Source organism: Eurytemora carolleeae, unplaced genomic scaffold, assembly GCF_000591075.1.
Source record: "Eurytemora carolleeae unplaced genomic scaffold, Eaff_2.0 scaffold190, whole genome shotgun sequence".
Lineage (NCBI taxonomy): Eukaryota > Metazoa > Arthropoda > Copepoda > Calanoida > Temoridae > Eurytemora > Eurytemora carolleeae.
Genome location: NW_019396577.1, coordinates 36,713 through 55,153, shown reverse-complemented (window position 1 = coordinate 55,153; position 18,441 = coordinate 36,713). Strand labels below are relative to the sequence as shown.

At 32.7% G+C, this 18,441-nt stretch overlaps 2 protein-coding genes across 3 annotated transcripts in view; both read right to left on the bottom strand.

Moving 5' to 3' along the window:
- Positions 1-2,838, bottom strand: part of LOC111705793 (histidine--tRNA ligase, cytoplasmic-like) — a 23,158-nt gene extending 20,320 nt beyond the window's left edge. Inside the window, 1 exon segment of the mRNA XM_023478460.1 lies at positions 1,268-2,838. Coding sequence (XP_023334228.1) covers positions 1,268-1,351 — 84 coding nt within the window. The 5' untranslated portion in view covers positions 1,352-2,838.
- Positions 2,839-3,838: 1,000 nt separating this feature from the next.
- LOC111705791 (uncharacterized) lies at positions 3,839-15,905 on the bottom strand. 2 transcript variants are annotated; one of them, XM_023478457.1, is made up of 19 exons: positions 15,829-15,905; positions 14,356-14,450; positions 14,201-14,287; positions 12,421-12,538; positions 12,164-12,342; positions 11,825-11,899; positions 11,340-11,430; positions 11,201-11,254; positions 10,851-10,915; positions 9,587-9,682; positions 9,280-9,405; positions 9,038-9,073; positions 8,618-8,684; positions 7,111-7,259; positions 6,665-6,739; positions 6,356-6,463; positions 5,080-5,145; positions 4,291-4,328; positions 3,839-3,975 (listed from the first exon to the last, which is right to left on the bottom strand). In XM_023478457.1, the coding sequence occupies exons 1-19, from the start codon at positions 15,836-15,838 to the stop codon at positions 3,840-3,842; spliced, it is 1,671 nt and encodes a 556-aa protein (XP_023334225.1). In that variant the 5' UTR covers positions 15,839-15,905; the 3' UTR covers position 3,839. The 2 variants fall into 2 exon arrangements, with proteins under 2 accessions (XP_023334225.1, XP_023334226.1); XM_023478458.1 differs by having other exon boundaries at positions 14,201-14,278.
- Between the last annotated feature and the right edge of the window lie 2,536 nt (positions 15,906-18,441).

Genomic DNA, 18,441 nt, shown 5'->3' with positions numbered 1-18,441 from the left:
GCGCGCGCGCGCGCACTTTTGCTCAGATTCCTTCAAAACCAAAAAATGCACATAATATACATAATTCTGAGTTTGCATGCAAAAAATCAGCCTCCTACGACAATTCTAAGTTATGTTTAACCACTGTTTAAATTTTCCGGAGAGTAATACGTTTTGTGCCCCCCCCCCCTTTTAAAAGTAGGATATTGATTTGCTGAATTTAATTTTATAATTTTCCTTCCAAAACTCATTTATTTTTCGCAAAATATTAAATCAAGCTAAAATATACACGAAAAATCTGATTTTTGAAAAAAGGTTGATTAGTTTCTTTTAAAGATTTATACCCCTGCCTTTTAATTTATTTAGAAGAAAAAAATCCAAACTTGAAGGCGAGTAATCCAAAATATAGCTGTGATCTTTATAACAAGAGGATATGTGATATAAAATAAAGATAAAATTAATAACCGTTTTTCAATGTCTATAAAATGCAGATCTAATTGGCTGAGTGTAAACAAAAATAAACAAAAACGTAATTTTCTTTTTAAAATAAGAAGTTAAAATTCAAATTGTAAATTTAGATTGTTTCCACAAACAAATAGAAGAAGAAATTACTCGTTAATCTTGCTTTTGTTAACGAAATTAGAAAAAAAATTTTAGCTGGGACAAAAGAAACGTCAAAATAAAGGGAACGAGAGTTGTGCTCAAGCACTTATTTATCCTTTAAACTATCCTAAAAAGAAGAATTCCAAAACTTCTAGTTCCTCCTTGCTTTTAAACGTTTCAAAGACAGGCCTCTAAAAATGCAATACAGGTTTGTAAATTCATTTCAGAAGTTTGCAGATGTGACAGAACAGTTTCGTAGATGTCTAAAGTGCAAAGTGGATTTCTAAAATTCTATAATTCCAGTTTGAGGCGACAAGGGCGGATTCAGAATTTAAGATATAGGGGAATATATTCGCGAGAAGGACAAAAAAATCTTCCCCCCTTCCCTNTTTTCAACAAACTTATTATTAATTATTTTGTATTATTGAAGGGTTAGGTTAGGTTAAGACTATTTCTGGGCCGAGGGCTGCGGCTAGGACAGGCAAAGAGGCCAACGCCGCGGTTGGGACTGGCTAGAGGGCCGGGCACTGCGGCCACAAGGCCGATTATATCCATGCGTTACATATGAGATCCGTGTACAAAATCAATAGGGTTGGGGGTCCAAAATTCGTTCTCTTGGAAATTACTAGTATTTCTCTTGGGAGGGGGGGGGGCACTTTAACCCCCTAACAGCACATATCTTTACCTGGTCTTTAGTAGCTTTATCCGCTTTAAGTTTCCGAACAATATCTCCTTGCTCTTTAATCTTTAACTCAAGAGCTTCAGACATTTTTAAAAGTTCAATCTTATATTATTAATCTGAAAATTATTATTGTCAATAAGTTATTCCATACTTCGCATCAAGAAACATATTTAACGATTATTCGACATATTTAAAATTTCAACGACGTAATAGCACTTTTTTATTAGAAAGTCGATTGTCAGTGTCGATACTCGTTCCATGTGACAACACGACTGATGCAATATTTTAATATTAAAGATATTCAGCGGCATAGGCGAAGTGAAAGTTACAATAAGACGACATTCAAAAATGGTGTCTTATCGATGGTGTCTGCCGTATTTTTCGACCTACACAAATCCGCTATACTACACATCTGACCTACTAGAACGTGGTTTTACAGCTACTGATTGCGCCCGGCCCCTAGCCTTTCCTAGCCGCGGCAAGTATCAATTGTATCTTTACACATATGCTGTTAAGCATACATTTCAATTAAGGATGGTTGGTTAATATAGACATTTTTCGGGCCGAGTGGCGAGCAAAGTGACCAGGACAGCTGCAGTAGCGAAAATGTCACTCCCCCCTATAGCGTACATTCCGTGGGAGAGGGGTTAGTAGTTTTATTCCCCCCCCCCTCTGAGCATCCCCGTATGTATGGGATTCTTTTTCTTTCACATTAAGTAGCAAATGCACAATTGATGGACACATGTATGAACGGTATCAAAGTATCAGACCTTAAACATGATATATCACATTTTTTTTTTGGGGGGGGGGGCAGTTTATATCCATAGTACTCCATGATACCACAGAAAACTACATCGACTATTTCATATTAGAATAACAGGGTCCTACTCCTATTTCTTCGTGGACTAATTTAGGACAAGTTTATCGACAATATATTGCATATAAATGCAATTCAACAACTTTGTAAAATCTGTAACACATAATTTAGATTTTGTTCTATTTTATTTTTATTTTTTTTCATCATAACATTACTTTCGAACTTTTACTCTAAAAATATGGTTTTTGAAATTTTAATTGTATCACAGAACAACCGAGAACGATGAAGAGTAAATGAGAAATATGCTTTTCAAAATTTTTAAATTAATTTAAGAATTAAACTTTCTCAGAAAAGAGGCAAAAAAGTTATCTACAAATTATGTATTAACACGGGAAGCACTGTTTTGATAATGTTTGTATGATCTGGAGTCTGGAAGGACTGTAGAGTGTAGCGATCTATAATCAATCATTAATGCATTGATCACAGATTGTACAGATCAATTATGAAACTCAACTTTTGGTTTTAAGATCTGTTGATTAAAACTTTTTTCGCATTTGTCTCCAAATTCACTTAATCTATTTTATATTTTAAAGGAACTGTTCTTGAAATTTTTGTCTAGTTCTTCACTACTCAATTGGGTTAGAGCTCGATATGATCGTAGGACATGCTCATGAACCCCTTGTCCTGCCAGGGGAAGATGTTGCAGGACTTGTCCTTAGTTTTGTACTGAACCATGCAATCATTTCCGTTTCCTCCGTCCCAGGAATTTTTCAATATTGCATCATCGCTCTATACGATATTGTACGCGAATAATAATAATGATAAACAATCAGCCTTAATCCCGTATAAGTTGTACGTCATGTTCAGACAATACATGCTTTAAAATAATTTTAAAAGTTATATGTTTAACCTGAACCTAAAAACTTTGCGACCCCTTACCTCCCAATCAATTTAGTAACAACAATTACAACAAAATGTTGATCGTAAATACACGGAATAATAAATACTTTTATTTTACAAAAGGTTCAGACATTCCTGGTCATAGCGCTGCGGATGGGATAGTCAAAGGTACCGAGCATTAAGCCACTACGATATTAGATTTACACAAACAAAGTCACAATAAGTTTATAATATTATTGTATCTAACCTTGGATATATTTATAAAGTTTCTACAAGTTATATTTCTTTATTTAGAAGGGAGTGCAGTATTTCGGGACAAAATATATAATATAAATAGTTCTAGTTTCCACTTTCTGCTTTTGATGATCATAAAGTTATAGTTCTTAAAAAGCATTACCCTATAAAAACAATATTATAGGATTGAAGTATCCGACGTTGCCCGTGGAATAAAAAAAATCGAATTTTGCCAGTGGTATTTCAAAGTTCCCTCAAAAAATGTCATATATAATAANCCCCCCCCCCCAGCAACTCATGAGTGTCCACAAAAAAAATTCAGCTCATTCGGTTCAGCCGTTGGCCCGCTATAGGCAACACATATATGAATGTCTTTATTTATTATATAGATTACTATTATGAACTTAAGACTGAAAGTAGTCTTCCTATTCAAGAGTTTTATAACCGTTATTATACAAATCAATAAAAAAATTTCAATTAAAAATTTTGAAATATAATTAATCTTTCTGAAAAGAAATTGAGATTTGAGGATAATTAGTTAGGTTGAAATATTTTTTTCAATGAAAATTAGTATTTTTTTAAGGATTTAGTAAAATATTCATATTTATAAATATTTTCCTGATGTTAAAAAATGTTTGGATGTATTATACATTTTTTCTTGAATACCTTGTAAAGGTTCCAGTAGTTGGCTCCTGCCTTGTTCTTGACCTGGGCCAGGGTCCAGCTGACGGCCAGACTGCCCAGCTTCACTAAACCAATCCTGGACAAACAATAAATTTTACAATTACTTTCAAACTTAGTTTGTATGCAATAGAAAAGGTCAATGCTGTAAATGAGGACTTGAAACTCCATTCTGAAACTCGGAAGGTTTTGGTAAATCCCTAAATTTCTGATAAAATTTGATTTAATTGTATAGAATTGGTATTTATAAAAACCATTTTACTTTTTTCTGTATTTTTTTTTCTACCTATATATCCTATAACCTTAAAATGCTAGAAACCGGGAAAGTGTTTCAAAATTAGCAACATATCAACCGATGAATTAATTTGGTATGCTGTATTAGTAATTTTTTTACCTGGATTCAACTCCAGATTCTCTTTCGTGGTAGTTCACCTGAAAAAATTTAATTATAGAGAAAAAATATTAATTGCCATTTCAACAAAAAATCAAAACCTATTTTACATTCCACTTTATAACAATACAATTTATAACCAAAAACTAAAAAAAGTAAACCAAAACACGACAACGCATGAGAAGTTGAGAACAGTCCAGTAAATTGATCAGTTTAAGAAAAAACTATCAAGAAAATTAAACCACCAATACATGAAACATATGCAATCCAATTAGCAATAAAAAATATTGATAAAATAAGAAACCAACATTAAGATCTACAGAAGTTTGTTTTTAAAAAATTGAGAAATATACCCAACAATGTGCAATAATAAATTCATTAAGAAATATACTATTGAGTAATCATATGATAAAATAAATAAACCTATAACAAAGTTAGTACACCAACAATTAAGTTAAAAATACAAAAAAGCTTATAGAGTAAAAAAACATGGATTAACCTAATGATGAAACCAACCATGCAATGACGACCTATAATCTATATCTTACTGAGAAACTAACCATACAATGACGACCCATAACCTACCTAACAAACTGATCAGAAATACAATGACGACCTTTAACTTTACCTAACAAACTAACCAACAATACAATGACGACCTTTACCCTACCTAACAAACTAACCAACAATACGATGACGACCTCTATACTACAAAAAAAACAATGACGACCTATAACCTACCTGACAAACTGAACACCAATTAATACAATGATACAAGTCATATAAGCCTACCTGACAAAGTAGATGAGAAGCACAATCTAGGTTTCTAACCGAGTGGGAGTATACGCTCCAAACAGCCTAAATAAAGTATTTGAAAATATCAATTCATTTAAATATATTAATATTACTTTTACTTATTATTGCTTACTCAAAACAAGGCAACAGATGACTGGCCTTTTAACTTATATTCTAATCTCTTTATCATGGGAGCCTAATAGTGATATTTCAAGCCATGAATCAGAATTATGATTTGAAATATGAAAGGATCTGCTAGAGGTTCTACTATTTCCTTTTAACCTAGTACCTGTAGGGGTTTAACTAATTCCTTTAAACCTTGTACCTGTAGAGGTTCTACTAGTTCCTTTAAATCTTGAACCTGTAGAGGTTCTACTAGTTCCCTTAAACCTTGAACCTACAGAGGTTCTACTAGTTCCCTTAAACCTTGAACCTGCAGAGGTTCTACTAGTTCCTTTAAACCTTGTACCTTTAGAGGTTCTACTAGTTACTTTAAACCTTGTCCTGTAGAGGTTCTACTAGTTTCTTTGAATCTTGAACCTGTAGAGGTTCTACTAGTTCCTTTAAACCTTGAATCTGTAGAGATTCTCCTAGTTCCTTTAAAGTTTGAACCTGCAGAGGTTCTACTAGTTACTTTAAACCAGGTCCTGTAGAGGTTCTACTAGTACCTTTAAACCTTGTACCTGTAGAGGTTCAACTAGTTCCTTTAAACCTTGACTCTGTAGAGATTCTCCTAGTTCCTTTAAACCTTGAACCTGTACAGGTTCAACTAGTTCCTTTAAACCTTGAACCTGTAGGGGTTTAACTAGTTCCTTTAAACCTTATCCTGTAGAGGTTCTACTAGTTCCTTTAAACCTTGAACCTGTACAGGTTCAACTAGTTCCTGTAAACCTTGTACCTGTAGAGGTTCAACTAGTTCCTTTGAACCTAGTTCCTTTAAACCTTGAACCTGTAGAGGTTCTCCTAGTTCCTTTAAACCTTGTACCTGTAGAGGTTCAACTAGTTCCTTTAAACCTTGTACCTGCAGAGGTTCAACTAGTTCCTTTAAACCTTGAACCTGTAGAGGTTCTACTAGTTCCTTTAAACCTTGTATCTGTAGAGGTTCTACTTGTTCCTTTAAACCTTGAACCCGTAGAGGTTCAACTAGTTCCTTTAAACCTTGAACCTGTAGAGGTTCAACTAGTTCCTTTAAACCTTGTACCTGTAGGGGTTTAACTAGTTCCTTTAAACCTTGAACCTGCAGAGGTTCTACTAGTTCCTTTAAACCTTGTACCTGTAGAGGTTCAACTAGTTCTGCATCTATTAGACGAGCCAGAAGATGGGTTCTCTGTGTTGTATCAAGATCAGAGAAACTGTTTCCCTTCGCCTGTCTTGCAAACGCCTAGAAAAAATCGGAAAAATATAGAAAATAGGTTAGAACAAATTTTTAGAAAAGGTTTATATTGTTAAGGTTTGAAGAAATAAAGTTCTAAAAGAAAAAGTATCAAAAGTTTTTGAATATGAATTTAGCTACCCAATAATTAAATAAAATTTGATCAGGGGGTTAAACAATAATAATAAAGTTATTGATTATAATAATTACCTGGCTAGCTGCAGTAACAACTACTTGAACGTATGGTGTAACATCAAGTTTTAATGTTGAAAATAACTTTATTCCCTAAATATACACAAACATTAGATACTTATTAGCTGATCTCCATGTTTTATCAATCTCTATCGTTTAGTATACTTTTGCTTATAGGTAGTGTTCGTGAAAAATGAAAGGTTCTGGGGTATAAGACATTGTTTAACCATTTTTACCTTTATAGACAGATTAAAGTAACATTTATTTGTTATATCGAATTTATTTATAATAAAAAGCAAACCAAGGCAATCTCAAGCTTTAGATAATTATTAGACAATACCAAGCTTCAGACACCAATTCGAATTGACAATCATATGATTTGATAGATAATGGTCTACAATAAACACACTTGACACACATGAGTAGATGAAACAAAAAATAATGAAGGCTCAAAAAATAAATACCTTATTTAGAATAGCAGAAATGGATTCAACTGGTTTATTTGAATCGAACGGAGGAACACCGTTTGACATTAGTACTCCGTTCATTAGAATTGGAGCTCTGGCCGCCATACTACCCTTCGGAGGGGAGGTAATAAACTCATAGGCATATACTGAAATATTACAGGAAATAAACTCATTGGCATACACTGAAATATTATAGGTAATAAACTCATATGACATACACTGAACTATTATAGGTAATAAACTCATAGATATACACTGATATATTATAGGTAATAAACTCATAGGAATACACTGACATATTATAGGTAATAAACTCATAGACATACACTGAAATATTATAGGTAAAAAACTCAAAGGCGTACACTGAAATATTAAAGGAAATAAATTCATAGACGTACACTGACATATTATAGGTAATAAACTCATAGACATACATTGAAATATTATAGGTAATAAACTCAAAGGCGTACACTGAAATATTAAAGGTAATAAACTCATAGACATACACTGAAATATTGCAGCAATAAACTCATAGACATACACTGAAATATTATAGGCAATAAACTCATGGGCTACACTGAAATATTAGAGGAAATAAAACTAATGGGCTATACACTGAAATATTATAGACAATACACTCATAGACATACACTAAAACATTATATGATATAAACTCATAGGTATACACTGAAACATTGTAGGCAATAAACTCATGGGCTATACACTGAAATATTATATGATATAAACTCATAGGCATACACTGAAATATTTTAGGCAATAAACTCATAGGCATACATTGAAATATTATAGAATATAAACTCATAGGAATACAATGAAATATTATAGAATATAAACTCATAGGAATACAATGAAATATTAGTGGCAATAAACTCATAGGAATACACTGAAATATTATAGGTAATAAACATATTGATATACAGTGAAATATTCTAGGTAATAAACTCATGGGCTATACACTGAAACATTATAGACAATACACTCATAGACATACACTGAAAAATTATAGGATATAAACTCATGAGCATACATCTGACATATTTTAGGCAATAAACTCATAGGCCTACACTAAAATATTATAGGATATAAACTCATAGACATACACTGAAATATCATAGGCAATAAACTCATAGGCATACACTGAAATATTATAGGGTATAAACTCATAGACATACACTGAAATATTATAGGTAATAAACTCATAGGCATATACTGAAATATTATAGAATATAAACTCATAGGAATACAATGAAATATTATAGGTATTAAAATCATTGGCATAGACTGAAATACATTTTTTTTCTTTATTTTCAGTAATGTAAAAAAACAAATCAGACCAGCAGTTAAATATATGTATTTAAACTCGTAGGCATAAAGAGAACCGAAGTAAGACTATTATTTCACTTCTAATTCATGTCATGGAATGAAAATCAGCCAAAGAGAATCTAACCAAGAGGTTTATCGAAAATTATTTATAAAAGCGAACCTATATACTCTGAGCATTGTTGAAGACTCTTCTCCTTGTAATCACTGTTCTCTATGTTCTCAAACACCTAATCATTTATATTAGATATGGTTTGTTGGTTCCAACTAACAGAATCTTACTAATGGTTTATGGTCGATCAATAAATGTTGAAAAAAATCTAGTTAGCAAACTTCAGGCCATGCAAAAAGGATGTGATAGCTAGCCTCAGAATCTAATTTTTCATTCCTAAATCTTTACAATCTGATGGTGCAAACCTTTCTGTTACCTCAAACTTTTGTCTTCAGATTACAAAGACTTAAGGATCAGAGAATTAAAGCTTGAGGCAGGTAATCAGTTTCTTTGCAAATAAAATGTAGAAACTTTTTATCTTTTATTTATCATTTGAAAGGGAGAATTCATGAAAGTTATAAGTTTAGTTACCTGGGACCAGTTGAACTCTGCCTCTTCATGAACCAACTAAATATTAAATATGAGATAAACTTTGTTTAAAATAAACTTAAAACAGTTTTAACGAAATTAGATAAAAAAGAATTTAGAAAAAGCAAGTTTAAAAAGTTCGTAATTTCTAAAAATGTACATTCAAATTCAGGATGCACTACAGGATGCAATGGAGGATGCATAATACTGCAGCTGCACCCCAAAAAGTGATATAAAATGCAAACCTTCAGAACTGCATCCATGTCCTTGGTTTGGAGAAGTTTAGGCAGGATTTTAGTAAGTCTTGCTCCGGATTCAGATTTAACAAATATCTCCAGGTACTTGTATCCACTGCTGATTATACTCTTACCCTAAATCAAGAAAACTTTATAAAAAATCTTCAAATTAAAATCTAAGAATAAGAACGGCCAGAAAATGTTGATTAAAGATTAGGAAGGATAGATAGAAGGGATAAGAATAAGTGATTCAAAAGTAGAGGGTAGCTAAAAAATCGGATTTATTTTATTTACAAGTCATTTCAATATTTTCTACCTGTTCACTGTCCAGCCAACCCTGCATCATATTCTTAATTAGTGCACCATATGGAGACGATTCAAGGTATCCTAGAACCATCTTACTCAGTAGATCCTAGAAAACAAGGTTTAAGAAGGATAGTTCCAGGATTCTGAACTGGAACTAGGCCTGGAAAAGAACATAATAGCTCCAGTAAGATCTGAACTGGAACTAGAAAGAACAAGATAGTTCCAGTAAGATCTGAACTGGAACTAGAAAGAACAAGATAGTTCCAGTAAGATCTGAACTGGAACTAGAGAGAACAAGATAGCTCCAGTAAGATCTGAACTGGAACTAGAAAGAACAAGATAGTTCCAGTAAGATCTGAACTGGAACTAGAAAGAACAAGATAGTTCCAGTAAGATCTGAACTGGAACTAGAGAGAACAAGATAGCTCCAGTAAGATCTGAACTGGAACTAGAGAGAACAAGACAGTTCCAGTAAGATCTGAACTGGAACTAGAGAGAACAAGATAGCTCTAGTAAGATCTGAACTGGAACTAGAGAGAACAAGATAGTTCCAGTAAGATCTGAACTATAAAGAACAAGATAGTTCCAGTAAGATCTGAACTAGAAAGAACAAGATTATTCCAGAGAGATCTGATCTAGAAAGAACAAGATAGTTCAAATAAGATCTAAACTAGAAAGAACACGATAGTTTAAATAAGATCTAAACTAGAAAGAAAAAGATAGTTCCAGTAAGATCTGAACTAGAACTAGGAAGAAAAAGATAGTTCCAGTAAGATCTAAACTAGAACTAGGAAGAACAAGATAGTTCCAGTAAGATCTAAACTAGAACTAGGAAGAACAAGATAGTTCCAGTAAGATCTAAACTAGAACTAGGATGAACAAGATAGTTCCAGTAAGATCTAAACTAGAACTAGGAAGAACAAGATAGTTCAAGTAAGATCTAAACTAGAACTAGGAAGAACAAGATAGTTCAAGTAAGATCTGAACTAGAAAGAATAAGATAGTTCCAGTAAGATCTGAACTTGAAAGAACAAGATAGTTCCAGTAAGATCTGAACTAGAAAGAACAAGATAGTTCCAGTAAGATCTGAACTAGAAAGAACAAGATAGTTCCAGTAAGATCTGAACTAGAAAGAATAAGATAGTTCCAGTAAGATCTGAACTAGAAAGAATAAGATTGTTCCAGTAAGATCTGAACTAGAAAGAACAAGATAGTTCCAGTAAGATCTGAACTAGAAAGAACAAGATAGTTCCATAAAAATGAAGAAAACTGACCTTGTAGTTTCCGTTCTCAATCAGCTGGGGCAGAAGACTCATCATACTACTCATATCAGTTTCTCCTAAACATTTCATTTTGTTAATGATTTTGACTGCATTATTGTTTTTAATGTTAATGTTACATTGCAAATAAGTATACTAAAATAACTGTTCAACTGATTCAACTGATTCAACTGATTCAACCGTTTCAACTGATTCAACCGTTTCAACTGATTCAACCGATTCAATCGATTCAACCGGTTCAACAGATTCAAGTTTCAACCGATTCAACCGATTCAACTGATTTATTAATGTAACTGATTTAATAATTTAAATGATTTGATTGATTCGATTGATTGATCACTCACCTGAAAGAAGGGAAAGAATAGTGCCTGCATTACCTCCCTTCAGCAATGTACTTCCTGATCAAATATTTTATTTTAAAATCAAACAATCAAAAAATCATTAAAAACTTAAAAATAGCAAGAAAGATTTTTTTGTCCTGACCTAGAGATAGATAATCTGAGATATCTAAACCAGTTTTCTTTTCCTTCTTTTTAGGAGGGGGAGGGGGAGCTGTCTTCGTCTTCGTCTTAGCCTCAACATTTTTTCAATTAAAGGAATGTTCAGTTATAAAAAATCTAAACTTGATATTCTTCATGACAGCAAAATGTTCCAAACTTGTCACCATGAATATATGTTTTTATTATTATTAATGTTCCATAATTGTCACCATGAATATATGGTTAATTATTATTAATGTTCCATAATTGTCACTATGCATATATGTTTTATTATCATTAATGTTCCATAATTGTCACCATGAATATATGTTTTATTATTATTAATGTTCCATAATTGTCACCATGAATACATGTTTTATTATTATTAAATTCCATAATTGTCACCATGAATATATATTTTATTATTATTAATGTTCCATAATTGTAACTATGAATATATGTTATATTTAAAAAAAAAACTTGGTTTACCTTTGGAGGAGCACTATCCAAGGTTAATCGAACCAATTCAGATTTAAGATTTTCTGTTAAAGTATGAAGAATATCCTAAAAATAATTTTTTTTATATTTAATGGTTTCCTTGTAATTTTTACAAAACTGTTTTTGAATTTACAGTGTATAAACTATTGATAAGTAAAAATACGTCTGGTGATAACCTAAAAATACGTCTGTTGATAACCTAAAAATACGTCTGTTAATAACCTAAAAATAGATCTGTTGATAACCTAAAAATAGGTCTGTTGATACCCTAATGATAGGTCTGTTGATGACCTAAAAACCCTGAAAATGATTCCGTGCATTAATCTTTACCTTAGTTTTGGCGGGAGATTCAAACACTGGAGCTTGTCGGTCAATTATATTCTGGAGTTTGGTCGTCTTTTTCTGGATAGCGGAGACTACGTCTATGAGGGGAGACAACTGAACAAATATCTGGGCAAGGTTGGGGGAGGGGGTCTTCTGTACTCGTCTTACAATATCAAGAATAGTGCCTAGAAAAAATGTTATATATGCTTTTTATACGTAATTTCTCTTTCTTAATCTTCTAGTGTAAGTGATTATTTGCTTACTTGGTTCCACGTCGATATTCTTCTCCTGGGTGTACGCCTCGACGAAGGAGGTCACCATGCTCTCCTCCTGAGGATTTAGCAGGTTCTTAACCTTACCCTCATCCTCAACCTCATTTCCCTGGGATTAAAATAAGAATTAAAGGGACAGTAAACGTAATTTTCACAGATCCTCCAGATATAAAGTGACATTTCCGATTCACAATCACAGCAATGAACAGCAATGAAAAAGCTATTATCACTTTTTTAACGGAAAATGTAAATTCCATCTTTTTCTCTGCTGCATAAATCAGCAAGTTTTTTTACAGAGAAACCGCAATTTAAAAAAAATTTAGATATTTTTTGCCAATCTTGATCGGATAAAGGTTTCAAGGGTACCGTTGTGAATAAGACATACAAATCTTATAATAGGCTGTAATTTTTGTTTTGCAGAATCGAAATTTAAGTCTTGAAAAGTAGATGCTCAATCAGGAAGGAATATTGATGTTTAGGAGACTAGGGATATTTTTTAAGAAAAGAGATGAAGCTTTATGAAAATATATTAAGGTTAGATATTGAGGTTCTAGAGTAGGTATTGAGGTTTAGCGATGAAATGTTAAGGTTCAGATATAGATAGTAAGGATTAGGAGGAGATATTGAGGTTCAAGAGTAGATATTAAAGTTTATGATGAAGTATATAGGAAATATTGTTTCGTAGAAATTATTGGTGTTTTGGAGGAGATATTAAGGTTTAGAAGGTGATATTGAAGTTTAGGAGAAGATATCGTGGTTTAGGAGGATATTTTAAGAACCAAGAAACCGTGATTGTGAGTAGAAACCAAGATTATGAGTAAAAACCAAGATTATGAGTAAAAACCAAGATTATAAGTAGAAACCAAGATTTTGAGTAGAAACCAAGATTATGAGTAAAAGCCAAGATTATGAGTAAAAGCCAAGATTATAAGTAGAAACCAAGATGAGTAGAAACCAAGATTGTGAGTTGAAACCAAGATTATAAGTAGAAAACAAGATTATGAGTAGAAACCAAAATTATGAGTAGAAACCAAAATTATGAGTAGAAACCAAGATTAGGAGTAGAAACCAAGATTAAGAGTAGAAACCAAGATTAGGAGTAGAAACCAAGATTAAGAGTAGAAACAAAGATTAAGAGTAGAAACACAGATTATGAGTAGACTTCAAGATTATGAGTAGAAACCAAGATTATGAGTAGAAACCAAGATTATGAGTTGACACCAAGATTATGAGTAGAAACCAAGATCTGAGTAGAAACCAAGATTTGGAGTAGAAACCGAAATTTTGAGAAGAAACCAAGATTATGAGTAGAAACCAAGATTATGAGTAGAAACCGAGATTATGAGTAGACACCATGATTTGGAGCAGAAACCGAAATTTTGAATAAAAACCAAGATTAAGTGTAGAAACCTAGAAAAAAATGACGATTAAAAGAAAATGAAGTTTAACAAGAGAGGTTTTTGGTCAAAAGTAGAAAGTTTTGTTTCGAAGGAAAATAAATTGTTTAAAGAGAAGAAAATGAGATTAAGAAAAAGAATGATGTGAAGAATAATGATTTACAAGGATAAGTTCAGAGTAGGGGAAAAAAACGAGTTTATACTAAATTACGCCAGGTTTAAACCAGTAATAGATAATTCAGATCATCAAACATTAATTAGAGAGATGAGAAACAGGTTTGCGAAGAACAGATTCATAACCTCATAACGAGTTTGTACAGACATCTAGTGTAAGTTTAGAAAATGTTGACTTGATGAAATATTGAAATATGAACCTGATAGAGTAGATCATCCAGCTTATCCTTCCACTCATTAAGTACTCCAGAATCCTTCATAGCCTTTAGTATCTCATCCTGGTAATCCTCGGGTCATACTAACATTCTGTGTGAATTACAGATATCCTAATTTTTAGAATGAAATATTGATTTGCCTGAATTTGATCATGTTTCTGTCTTTCTCCAGCTGTTCTATCAATACTCTCCTCCACCCCACCCTTCACACTAACCAACAACAACAACAACCCTCCTAAACAAATATAATTTCTAAATTAATCAACAACAATTCTACAACCCTTCTAGATACATATATATGTAGTTGTACAGTGCACAAAACCCTCCACACTAACCATCAACAACAACAACAACCCTTCTACATGAGTAATAGTATATATAAGTAGAAGTACAGTGTACAGTGCACACAACCCTCTACAATAACCAGCAACAACAACAACAACAACCCTTCTACATAACTAATACTATATATATGTAGAAGTACACTGTACAGTGTACACCACCCTCCACACTAACTATCAACAACAACAACAACAACCCTCCTACATAACTAATAGTATATATATGTAGAAGTACAGTGTACAGTGCACACAAACACCCTCTACATTAACCTACAACAGCCCTACTAAATAAATATAGAATGTATTTGAACAGTGTACAGTGTACACCACCCTCTACACTAACCAACAACAACCATACTCAATAAATATGTATTTGTACAGTGTACAGTGTACACCACCCTATACACTTACCAACAACAACCCTACTAAATAAATATAGAATGTATTTGTACATTGTACAGTGCACAGTGCACACCACCCTCTACACTAACCAACAACAACCCTACTAAATAAATATAGAATGTATTTGTACAGTGTACAGTGTACACCACCCTCTACACTAACCTACAACAACAACAACAACAACCCTAGAGAAGCATAGTTAAATTAATTATAAATTATTATAATAAATTACTATGATAAGAATTCTGAAATTCCAAATAGTAAATTGTCTAAACTACAGCAAATGTACAAATCATTTCATATTTTTATAATATTTTAAAAGATTATGTTCTAAAGATGATCGTAAAGCGTACTGAGTTATAAACATTAAACAATGCGATGTAATGTAAGTGAAAGTCCTAATACTCCAATGAGAAAAAGATGATACAGAACACTGTAGATTTCTTGGGTGAATAAGATATAACTAATTACACCTCAAAACTTGTACACTGTACAATAATATATTCCTGTATTCTCCCCTGGTACTTACAATATTTGTACAAAACAATCAAGAAAAGTACATTTTAAGGGACACCCTACCCTGTATTTATTTATAAGTATGAGAGGCCACAGGTAAAACATAAAGCTGATTATAAACCGTTTCTATTATATTGTAATGATTATTCCACCCTATTAAATATCGTTGAATACACGTAAACCTGATTTAAGCTTAAAGCTTGGGATTGATGTAGGAGAAAGCGGAATATTTGACAAGTTAGGTCATTCACCCAACCATGACGTAACACATAACTTTTCTTTAAAAGAATTAAATTTTGAAAACTGACGAAACCGGACGGAGAAATTAGGTTTTGATGTAGTTTCTTTGCTCACCTAAAATCATGATTCCTGTGTTGACTGTGAATGCCCTGTTCTAACCAAACCCTGGAGAAAGAAACTCCGCAATTCCTCTCCTTTTCATTCTTCTCCTCTCCGTCCTTCCCTCCTCCTCCTCCTCCTCCTCCTCCCTCTCCATTTATTAGTTGTGCTTAGTTTAAGAACAAGATCTTACACTTGGAAGTTGAAAATAAAACACTAGAACTTCTAGTTTTTAAATCCATCATATTCACATATAAAAAGTACAGCAAAAGTAAACACAAGAAGACATAAAACAAAAACATACAATAAGTACACACTGACATAAGAAGGAAATACAAGAAGTACATACAATAAGTACACGCAATGAATACACTGAAGTGCATACAAAAAGTAAGTAGAGGTATATGCAAGAATTACATATAAGAATTGCATACAAAAAGAACATACATCGAAGTACATACAAGAAGAACATACATAAAGCAAATACAAGAGGTACATACAAGAAGTACATACAAGAAGTACATACAGGAAGCATATAAAACAAGTACATAATTAAGAAGTATATAGAAGAAGAACATACATAGTTCATACAAGCAGTATATATAAGAAGTACATGCAAAAAGTACATACAACAAGTGCATACAAGAATCACTCACATGAAGTACATACAAGAACCACATACAAGAATCACATACAAGAAGTACATATAAAAAGCTATGACAAGAAGTGCATACAAGAAGTACACACAATAAGTACGGCCAAGAAGTCCACAAAGAAGTCAACAGAAAAAATTCCATTCTCAATGTATCCTGAGCAACTTTAGAATGGTTGATATCGAGTTCAATGTTTTATCTCCTCTTTTTTAATCTCCAGGTCAAACAATGCGTGTTCTTATTATTAATCCCCAGATTAATGAACCGAACGGAATTTAAGGGTATCCCAATTAAAAGTTCCCAGCTCTGAGCTGAAAGCTTTGGAATTGTGGACATTTTGATTTATGCTTGATCTCCTCTTTTTCTTAATCTGTCGATTAATATAATATTTAAAATGTTGTTTGCATAAACCGAACAGCCAATCAACAAGAGGTCTCTCATTGATTGGAATAATAAAGATAAGCAAAAGAGAGGGTTAAACAGAAAATCAGAAGTGTCTACTGTGGATATTGAGATTAATTGAACGTGATAAAAAGTTGTAAAACAAGAAAATTGCAGTATACAAACAGAGTAAACTTGTCCGTATTCACTGTTCATCTTGCTGAGACATTATAGACACATATTTACATTCTTTTATCCTTTTCATAAAACAAACTCTAGCAGACATAATAATATTATGGGTTTTAAAATTAGGTGACACAATGCTAATTCATAACAAAGACGATATCGAATTCGTCACTGAATTCCCATGTTTTTTGGGACACCCTGTAGATACACATTGAATACTGAAATTACAGCAGCATGTACTGCTGACTGAAGACCTCTGATGCATACTTTAGGTTAAATATGTTTAGTTCAAGTGTGAAAACTAGGGTTTCAATTAAACCCTGTCAAAATATATCAAATATAATACAGGTTGGAACACAACATATTCTCGAAACTACAGGGTGTCCCACGAAACATGACAATTGGTGAATAGTTTGGAATGTCTTCTTCCACTGACTGTATTAGATGTTTAAGACTTTTTGCAGTTAATTTCTTTAAGAAAATGTTTAATAACTCATATATATTTTACTGTGAAATCAATTTTACTATAGTATAACTGTCACATAAAAAATGTTTTAGTCTCTTTAGTATCAAACAACTTATCAAATTTTGGAATAAGACATTTTAAGCTGTTTACCAACTGTCATGTTTTGTGGGACACCCTGTATCAAACAGAGAAGTTAGCTGTTGCTGCTGTGTATGTCCCACCAAGGTCCAGAAAAAAAGAAGTTAGCTGTTGCTGATGTGTATGTTCCACCAAGGTCCAGAAAAAAAGAAGTTAGATGTTGCTGCTGATGTGTATGTCCCGCCAAGGTTCAGAAAAAAGGCTGAAACTACTGAATTTCTCATCAGCTCAGTCTTCTTACTACTGGTCAAGTTTGGCAAGATTAAGTTTATTATTTGTGGTGATATCAATGACTTGGACATAAAAACTGATGCTGTCAGCTGTACCTGTCCTCAAGCACACACATAACAACAGAATACTTGATGTCATCATCACTTATATAAAGGAGCTCTACTACCCACCCTTTGTTAAACCTTCACTAGAGAATGATGACGACCTTTAGGGTCAACCCAGAGGTCATAAGGTTGTTATTCTTATCCCAAACTCCATCAACACAACAACAAACCTACTAGAGAAGAGAAGAATATGTACAAGACCTTTACCACAATCTGGAATACAAGAGTTTGGAAGGTTTATTACAGCACACAACTGGTCTGAAGTTTTAATGGAAAATGAATTAAACAAGAAAACAATAACTTTTCACAAAACTATTCGTGAAAAATATGAAACTATCTCTCCATAGATAAAGATAGATTGCGCATAAGACGACATTTTTCATCTTGAACTTTATAAATGTACAGAGATGTTTTAAAGATATTCCTATTATATAGATTAACAAGGTCGGTTGTGAACATTGGCTGTTCT

What these genes read in the sequence shown, in the direction of transcription:
- LOC111705791 (XM_023478457.1), bottom strand. An exon ending in TGGATGATCTACTCTATCAG is followed by an intron (nt 12,539 to 14,200) that starts GTTCATATTTCA and finishes TTTTAATCCCAG; the next exon opens with GGAAATGAGGTTGAGGATGA. An exon ending in TTTCTGCTATTCTAAATAAG is followed by an intron (nt 6,740 to 7,110) that starts GTATTTATTTTT and finishes GTGTATATTTAG; the next exon opens with GGAATAAAGTTATTTTCAAC.